At 30.3% G+C, this 9,455-nt stretch overlaps 1 protein-coding gene across 2 annotated transcripts; it reads right to left on the bottom strand.

Annotated features, from left to right (window-relative positions):
• Positions 1 to 2,442: 2,442 nt before the first annotated feature.
• On the bottom strand, positions 2,443 to 3,405 carry LOC122298627 (cytochrome b5-like). 2 transcript variants are annotated; one of them, XM_043108465.1, is made up of 2 exons: positions 3,135 to 3,405; positions 2,443 to 3,049 (listed from the first exon to the last, which is right to left on the bottom strand). In XM_043108465.1, exons 1-2 carry the CDS (start codon positions 3,213 to 3,215, stop codon positions 2,726 to 2,728), a joined length of 405 nt encoding a protein of 134 aa, XP_042964399.1. In that variant the 5' UTR covers positions 3,216 to 3,405; the 3' UTR covers positions 2,443 to 2,725. The 2 variants fall into 2 exon arrangements, with proteins under 2 accessions (XP_042964399.1, XP_042964398.1); XM_043108464.1 differs by having other exon boundaries at positions 2,443 to 3,076; positions 3,135 to 3,402.
• Positions 3,406 to 9,455: the final 6,050 nt, after the last annotated feature.

Below are 9,455 nucleotides of genomic sequence, written 5' to 3'. Positions count from 1 at the left end.
CCCAAGGTGCTCAATTGGGATCTTCTTCCCTATCTCTACTATGGGCTATGGACTGGTAGGCGTGGAAGGTACTGTAGGTTCTCTAATTCTGATCGGTGGCAGAGTTGGGGGGTATGTTGAACTTGCACAAGATTTGGGACAATATGAGGTTGTTCTCTCTGAGGCTCTTCAAGCCTTTCCATGCACCTTTGTTCCAGAGGTTTAACCATCATCTAATGACCAAACTAGGGCTCCTCAGCTGAGCTGATGTAGATAGGACAAGTCTGCTATAAGTGACTGACCCAATCTTCCACATCCATAACAGAATTCTGATAAACATTCATATCTGAGAGTATTTTTGTAGGACCTCGACTTTGATCTTGAGAAATTGTCTTGTGCACAAGTGGGGAAGATACAATGGGTCGACGTCAACAAAACGGCCTAAAAATCTCCCTATCTTCTCGGCGTTATTTTCGATCATCATATCCCAGGTTAAACCATGAATTTGGATGAAAAAATAGAATGAGTAAGGTCTATCTCTTGGAAGCTAAGGCTAAGGTCTTTGATGAAAGATTCTAAATTTTTCAAGAGGGGAATGAAAGGTAAAAAGGAAAGTGTTTACCACAAGATCTTTGATAGTAAGCCCGGGAACAAAACTCCAAACCGCACGGATGGTAGAATGAAAAATATGCTTGTTTAGTGCTTTGGTAGAAACCAACTTACCAACTAGAGCATGATTTGACATCCTTGCCACAGGTTCAAATGTTGGGACCAGAGTGATATCATCCCACATTAAGGCCTTTGTTTGTTCAATGAGAAGATCTAGGTTTGACTTTTTTTTTTTTTTTTTTTTCCATATTTGGGAGGAGAGTTTAGGTGAGGGTAAGAAAAAAGGTGGGAGGAAGTGTTGTGGAAAGATTAGGTAGGATTTTTAAGGTAGAAACAACTATGAGGGAAAGACACAATCCATTTTTGACTTGCTCCTTCCCATCTTTGGGGTGGCGGACCGGCGAGTAAGTGGTGAGGCTTGAGGATGGTTAGGTAAGAGTTATAAAAGCAGAGTCTACTACGAGGAGGAAGGAACTCATCTTCAGAGAGCGGTATGATGACACTAATCATATAAGATAAATGTATTATTAGTCATACATTATAATTATTAGTCAATTTAGTCTACTTATATTATTTAGGAACAATAACTAGCTTATAGTAATTAACCCATGGTGTCATGCAAGTATATTATTGAGTTTAAATAACTATATAAGATATAGTTATATAAAATTTATATAATCAATACTTTAGTTATTATACATTAGTATTACATGTAATTATAAATTTATTATTATATGTTAGTGTTTATCTATTAGTGTTACATGTTATTATACATTAGTATTATAATGTTACATGTTATTATGCATTTTAGTGTTTATACATTTGTATTACATGTTACAAATATTTATACATTAGTAATTTAGTGTTACATGGTAGTAATATGGAAATAGCATAATGATCACATACACTAAACTATTATTAGTTAATTTAGTCTATATATTATAGTATAAATATTTTATTTTATAATAATTAACCAATGGGACCATGCTATATATTATTGAGTTTAACTAACTATATAAGATATAATTATATAAAATCTATATAATCAATACTTTAGTTATTATACACTAGTATTATATGTTATTATATTTATATTTATATGATTAACATATAGAAAAACATATACATTTTTATAAAATATGTACAATATTGGAGCGGAGTCAGAATCATAATAGAAAGTTGGAGTTAGAGTTAGCGTACCTCCACTTCTGACTCGGTCTTCGACTTCAACTCTTATTTGTCGAAGCAGAACTGGGGTCAGAGTCAGATTTTTAGATTTCTACTCAGCCCTAGATGTGAAGATTTGTTTTTGGTTACACATCATGTACATATCGACTCAAGTCACTACCTAGGTATTTTTTTATGAGAAATGATAAAACAACTACTACTTTACAATTTTTCTACAACCTTTTAATAAAATAATTTTTTTAAAATATTTATTTTAGTTTTAATTTTAATTCCATATGCTTAAATTTTTAAAAAAAATTAGTTTATTGACAATTTGTAAATAAAGTGTAGTGGGATTGCAAGGCTATTTGCTTATTTTGCAGTTTAAGTGGACTTTGGATACTATGTTCAAATTCATCTAACGTACATCCATATTAAGAAATGCCTTAACCACAAAGATTTTGTAAAAATAAATCTATCAATTTATGTGGTATGACGCAATATATTATATTATAAAATTATTTTTATCGTAAAATAAATTTAATATATTATATAAAACTATATTAATTTGTGAGTTTACTTTTCTGATATTTTTTTGTGATTGCAGCACTACTTTGAGTACTCTTTGCATGTTAAAAATGTGCAAATTTTGTATACTCTATTTAAAGAAAGAAGATAAATTTGAAATTTACAACAAAAACTTATTTGTATAACAGTAGAGACTTCACATTTTTTTCAAGTAATGGGCATGACTTACACATGTTTTCATTCATACTACCAAATGTCATATTTAAGACATGATGAGTGGCGAATAAATTATTTAAATTAATTAGAGGAAGATCATGATCTCTGTTTTTTTTTTTTTTTGACAAGTAAACATGATATTTATAAAACCATAACTCCAAAATACAGAGTTCAGTACCAAGAGAGGTGATTAGAGGAAGATGATCTGAATCATCTGATTGGCGATCTAGGGTGCCCTGGTAAAGTACCTGTAACAGAAATAGGCGGCACTAATCAAGAAAGGGACGAAGTACTGGAGGAGGAGACGCAGAAACTTGGACAGTCGGTCATGCTTGATCACAAAAGCAGTCATCTCAGCTTTGTTCTCGGAATATTCCTCATAGGCAACTTCCTCGGAGTCTCCGTCTTGGAATATGTGTCCTTGAAGGACACCCACCCGGTATTTTCGGAGCAAGCTTTGAGCTCCCTTGCTGTGTCCAACATCCTCAAACTCCTTGGAGGCGTCCTGCCCTGCAGACTCCATCAACACCTCTTCTCCTCCTGGGTGTTCCTTCAAAAACTTTGTCACGTTCAATACCTGATGAAAAACATGAGTCAGTTCTCAGAGAGAGAGAGAGAGAGAGAGAGGGATTTACTCTGCCGTTGATGACAAGCCAGCAATCTTTCTTTGATCTGTGTCGTTCAACTTGTGAGAGGGTGAAAATTCTTGCCGCCATGGTTCCGGAATAATGAGTAGATTCGTGCGTTGGAAGCGAGAAAATTGGTCTAGATTCGGAGTGAGGGGGGCAGAATTTTGTAGAAGAAAGGTTGGGGTTGCACGGCACAAAGCAAGAGCTAGAACTAGGAAGCCACGTAGTGGACCTACGGGGTCGACTCTCAGTACCAAGTTGTTGGGTATTAACATGGGAGGAAGTACAGTATTAAATGAGTTGGGTGTTGGACCGAGTTGACGTTGATCACGTTCCACCTGCAAGTCATATGACGCGCTTTCCATGCAACACGATTTTTATTCCGCAGGATCCAGATTTCAAATACTTTATGAATCACGTGGATGCGACGATTGCGGTATAGAGATGATATTTGTAATTATAGTTACGTAAGTGTCATATAATTTTAAAAAAATTAATTAATTAATTCACAATTTATAAGAAAAAAAATTAATTTTTTAATTATAAATCATAATTTTTTTTAATATAATTACGTGATATTTATATATTTCATAACTGTACGTAATATTATTCGTACAATATATTCTTTTAGAGACGGTGCTACGTCCACTACTAAAGTATAATTAACTTTTTTTTGTTATTTTTTAACACTTTTAAATAATAATTAATTTTTTTTGTTAATTTTTAACACTTGTAAATATTTTTAAAATAATTAAAAATCACAATATTATTAAAATATATTTTCTTAATTATTAAATAAAAAAAATTAAAAAATCAAATAAAAAATTTCAACTGTGACACCGAGTGGTAAAAATCAGTGTTGAGAGTATCAATTTCCATTTTTGAAGCCCATTTATAAATGGGTGACTCTACAGTCACAACTCCTGTTGGGAGTTATCGCTAATTAATTTTATATTGTTTTTAAATTTTTTTCTATATATTTTAATATTTTTAAATATTTTTTTTGAAATCACAATATTATTAAAAAATATTTATTTAATTATTAAATAAAATAAAAAAAGAAACCCCAGCGATAGCCCCCAACGGGCGCTCCCCAGCATTTTCCTTATAAATAAAATTTTATTTTGTTAAATATTAAGTGTGTAAATGAGCGTAGTCTATGTCTAAAATTACGGTGAAGACTATTATACCTTATAGTTTTAGAGTTTATAACTTATAATTTAAATAATAAGTTTTATTATTGAAATGTTATTTATTGTTTGGTAACTATATATTTAAAATACTTTCAAATACAATATATTTATTTAGAAACAAATTAAAAAAATGATTTTTGAGATATAAATACTATCATTTGATTTTTTTAAAAAAATAATTGAAACTACATTTGGATTATTTGGAAAACATGTTTTAATCAACTATTGTCCAGATGACTAACACAAGAGGGGGAGTGAATTAGGTTGTATTTAAAAATTAACAATTATAAATCAAATATACAATATAAAATATAAACAAAATATAAAACAACAATAAATATAAAGAGTAAGGTAAAGAGAGAAGCAAACTCAGTATGTTAACGAGGTTTGGCCCTATTGCCTAAGTCCTCACCTCAAGCTACCTCTTGAAAATTCCCAAATTCATTATTCAACCTGTTTCAGGTGGAAATAGAAACCTATTACATATTTAAACAACATCGCTACAAAGGATCTGTGTAGAATATCCTCTACACTTGCAATCACCTTACACGTAGTGATTCAACTCTTCCCCGTATATAACACTTTCTACACTCACAAGAGTTATACACACCTTTTTACTGATACAAGGGCTGATAGTGGATAGGTTATTAAAAAAACACTTCTCAATGAGTGAAATAAAAACAATACAGCACAAATTATATCTTTCTCAAAATGAACAAAGTTTAAAACTCAATGCTTAGAGAAGATAGAATAAAAGTTTTGAATGAATATTGTATGCTTTTTGTGTTGTAAATTTAAAACTCTCAAATGATATATTTATAGATATATAAGATTTCAAATTTAAATTTAAAAATATTCACATATCAAAGACAATATCAGTCATTTTTTCAAAAAATTTAAATAAAAGTTTTTTCTTTTGTAATTTTCAAAGACAAATCATTCATTTTTCAAAATATTCAAATAAAAGTTTATTCTTTTTCATTTGTCAAAGACAACATAATTCGCCTTTCAAAAATTTAAAATCTAATTTTTTTACCTTTTGCATATAACAAAATCAGTACACTTTTCAAATTTTTTCAAACACAATCATCTACCTTTTGCATAAATCAAAAAGAGTATCAATCACTTTTGAAAATATTCAAATAAAGCATGCACATGTAAAAGATGACAATCAATCATTTTTAATATTTTCAAAATTCAAAACTTTAATCATGTTATGCATATGTAAAAGATGACAATCAATCATCTTTCAAAATTTTTAAATTTAATTTTCAAAATATTCATGCACATGTGAAAAATGTTTTGTGATAAAATATTAATTGTGAGTCTTAATCCTAATTTCAAATTTTTAAGAGATTTACAACATTACTATATGAATTTTAATGTGAATTTATTTCCTTCTTACTTATGCTTAGTTTTTTGATGTGCTTGACTCCATTGTGTAGACAACTTGTGTGATGCCCTCAAATTCCGTTTGGGATTGGACGGACATTTGAAGCGTCGAGACATGCAACACAAGGTTACCTGCCCCCGTTCATGACATATAAGATGCAATGTTCCTAACATGCATCTAACAATATGTAATATTCGCAGCGGATAAATTTTTTTCTTTAGCAATACTATGCACCAAATTGAAAATATCCCAAATGCTTAAAACAAACTTCATACATAAAAACCCATTGAACAACTAAGATCACAACACTAGTCCAAAATAGTTATGATCCAAAAAGTACTAAAGATGTAACTCAATCGTACAAGTAGTAATTTACGTTAATTACTATATTAACATTGACGTCGCACCGTCGCTTAGTCAACTGTGTCTAGTTGATCAGCTCCTGATTCTCCTTCAGGTCCTGTAACAAGATCTACCATTCGGGGGAATGGTATTTGAGACTACCAAAGTGAGATTTGATTACAAATCTCAGTAAGTTAACAAAAAACTTCCACACAAGCTAATAATGCATGGATGACAGTAAAAGCATAAATGGATAATCAAATTCATAAGTAATTAAAGCATAACTTGGCATACAACATAGCATAATTGACATAACTTAAATTGAAACATGAACTGAACTTGACTTGACATGAACTTGATCTGAAACTTGACTTAGTATGAACTTACTCTGAAACTTGAATTAACATGAAAAATACATACTCCACAGTTGTTGTGGCCCCATGTATTTTACGTGTAAATACATACTCCACAGTTGTTGTGGCCCCATGTATTCTACACAAACATAATATACTCAAGATGAAACGTGACTGGAATACAAAAGGACTGAAGCCCTGACGTAACATAACGTGACTTGAACATAACTTGAAATATATGACCAACTTGAGATAGAAACATTTCGTAACATGGCATAACATATAATAGACAACATATTTAACATGACATATTTGCAACAGTGAATATTACATGACTTGACATACATGTAATAGATGGCATACTTAGCATGACGTACTTATAATGTACAGTAATATATAACAGAATAGATTATGTAACAGATAAAAATTGATGATAGAATAAATTCTGTATAATAGACAATTACGTGATAACTTGGCATGGCATGACATATATGATAACACACATACATACAGTGTAGTTCTTTTACTTAGCACACATACACAGTAGACTGCTAGTAAGTTAAAAGCTAACTTACCTCGATCTCCGCGTTTCTTATAAAACTTCAACTGCGATCACGAGGAACTGTAATTAGTGATTCTAAAAGTTAGAACTAAATCACTAATAATTTGAAATATGGAAAATACTAACTTAAAGAATAAAATTTTCATTTTACTCTCTACATATGGGAAAATGACCGTTTTACCCATAACTTAAGGATTTTGCATACTAACTCCAAAAGTTTCCAAAATTTACATTCCTCATGTAAATTTTGTCCTAAACTTAAATATCAACTCAGAAAAATTTAAAACAAAACACAACTATGAAGAACACACTATGGCCGAAACATCCATAGGCCATTTCCCTTGATTTTTGTTGCAATTCCTTCCAATTTCAAAACTCATGCTTAAACCAAAATTTTGCAACAAACATCTTTCAATCCTAAATTCAAAACTATACTTAAAACATCCATTTAGAAAAAGCTAATAATTAACACCAAACTTTTTTGTAAAAGGATCCAAGCACTTAAATCACAAGTTTTGACCTTAAATCAAAACATCTCCAAGAATTTCAAAAATCAAATCTTACTTCTAACATATTCATAATATCATCCTAACATCAACCATGCTTTAAATCATCAAACTAAAGTCACAAAAATCACAAAATAACATTTGGAGTTTTTGATTTTACACTTAGTCCAAAAACAGAAACTTTTTCCTCAACTAGTTTTGATAAATCTCTTGATCTATAACTTATAAATATATGATCTTCAAACCAAACCATCATATGGTTTAAAAAGATGTCCTAAAACATATATAAGCTTCTAATTCAAGATCACATGGTTGGAAATTAACCAAAACATAAATTTAGCCAAGAATATCCACACTTTGGCTTATTTGAATATCTCTTTGCATAAAATTTCATATCTTTGAAACCAACATCCAATACCTTCAAAATAATAATATAACATGTATATAAGATACTTAGGATCCTCAAATAAAATTATTAAAGTCATTAGAATAGGTTTAGACCACCAAAGAGTTAAACTTTCTCAAAACAGAAACTGTTTTTCTTCTTCCAGTTTCTAAGTTTCTAAATCTAAGCAAATCTTTCATCAAAACCTTTAATCATGCAAAAATCCTCAACCAATAGTCACATATACATGTTAACAATACTCCATAAAAATTTCGGACCAATATCTATCCATTAGCTTGGTCAAAAACTCCAAACTATAACATATTCTCCAGTTTATCTCCCAGAATACCCTTTCTATAGTTTACACAATATTTGACTAACCAAATGATCTTCAAATGTGGCAAATAAGATATCCATGTAAACTAGACTCAAAAAGGAACAACTTATATGAAGGAGACTTTATGATAAAACACTTACAAAAGCTTCGAAATGGGCGTGCAAAAGAACTCCTAAAAGCTGTCTGAGAGAGAGTGTTTGATATTCTTTTAATGGAAAGTATAAATGGAAATAATTTCGTGAGGAGAGGTGGCTGGAGATACTTATGAATGAGATATGGAAGAGATGAGGCTGGAGTTGAGAGTTGAGTGTAGTTTTCTCCTACCCAAAATATCTATAAAAGATTATCTCATAATATTCTATCCAATAGTATCTACAAAAAATCAACTTAAGATATTTTTATCTAATAATATCTATAAAAATCAACTCAAAATATTTTTACCCAATAATATTCATGAAAATTACCTCAAGATATTTCTTTTTATCCAATAATATCTACAGTTTTGAACAGAAGTTTTGTCCGAAAATATGAAAAAATGTTATTGCGCCATAAGACTTTAAATAACCCTCCGAATCTAATGGCACAAACCATAATACATTTTGACACTTCTAACTATCTCCAATAATCAAAAACACACTTCTGATACCATAGTAAATAATAACACTAACTATATAGTTAGACAAAAACCTATACGATTAATGGATTCGTGAAAACTTATGGGGTTTTCACGAGGTTTCTAAAGTTAATAGAAATTTCACAATTGAATTTCTAGCGGGCTGTTACAACTTGAACTTGAAACTCATTTATTATTTAAATTCATTTGCTATCATCAAAATTTATGTGTGGATATATAATTACACGAAATTTAAAACATTGGGTTCGACAGAAATTTTAATGTAAATTATTATATTAGGCGCAGAATACCAGTCTTGTATGTGTGCCATAGTCGTGAAAACAAGCTTTTAGGCTGCGTTTAGATATTGAGCTGAACTTAACTGAGTTCTTTATAAATAGTAGTAAGTAGAGTAGTTGAAGTAAGTTATGTGAGGTCTATTTAAAATGAGTTTAAATGTATTTGGATGTTAAGATAAGTTTAATATTAGTTATAAGAAATTGAAAAAGGTTGTGGAGTCCTATGTATAAAGATGTGTTGAGTTAAAAAAAGGTTATGAGTCCCATGCGCAATGAGATTTTGAGTTGAGATGAGTTTAATAATTTAAGAGTTGAGAGTTTGGATATTGAACTCAGTTTAAAAT

This window comes from Carya illinoinensis, chromosome 16 (assembly GCF_018687715.1).
Source record: "Carya illinoinensis cultivar Pawnee chromosome 16, C.illinoinensisPawnee_v1, whole genome shotgun sequence".
Taxonomy (NCBI): Eukaryota; Viridiplantae; Streptophyta; class Magnoliopsida; order Fagales; family Juglandaceae; genus Carya; species Carya illinoinensis.
Note: the sequence above shows the minus strand (reverse complement) of the source record. Positions and strands in the feature narration are given on the sequence as shown.

Excerpts from the sequence above, each read along its gene's own strand:
- LOC122298627 (XM_043108464.1), bottom strand. The coding sequence starts at position 3,215 with ATGGCGGCAAGAATTTTCACCCTCTCACAAGTTGAACGACACAGATCA. Across the intron at positions 3,077-3,134 it reads GGCTTGTCATCAACGGCAGA|GTATTGAACGTGACAAAGTT; the intron begins GTAAATCCCTCT and ends GTTTTTCATCAG.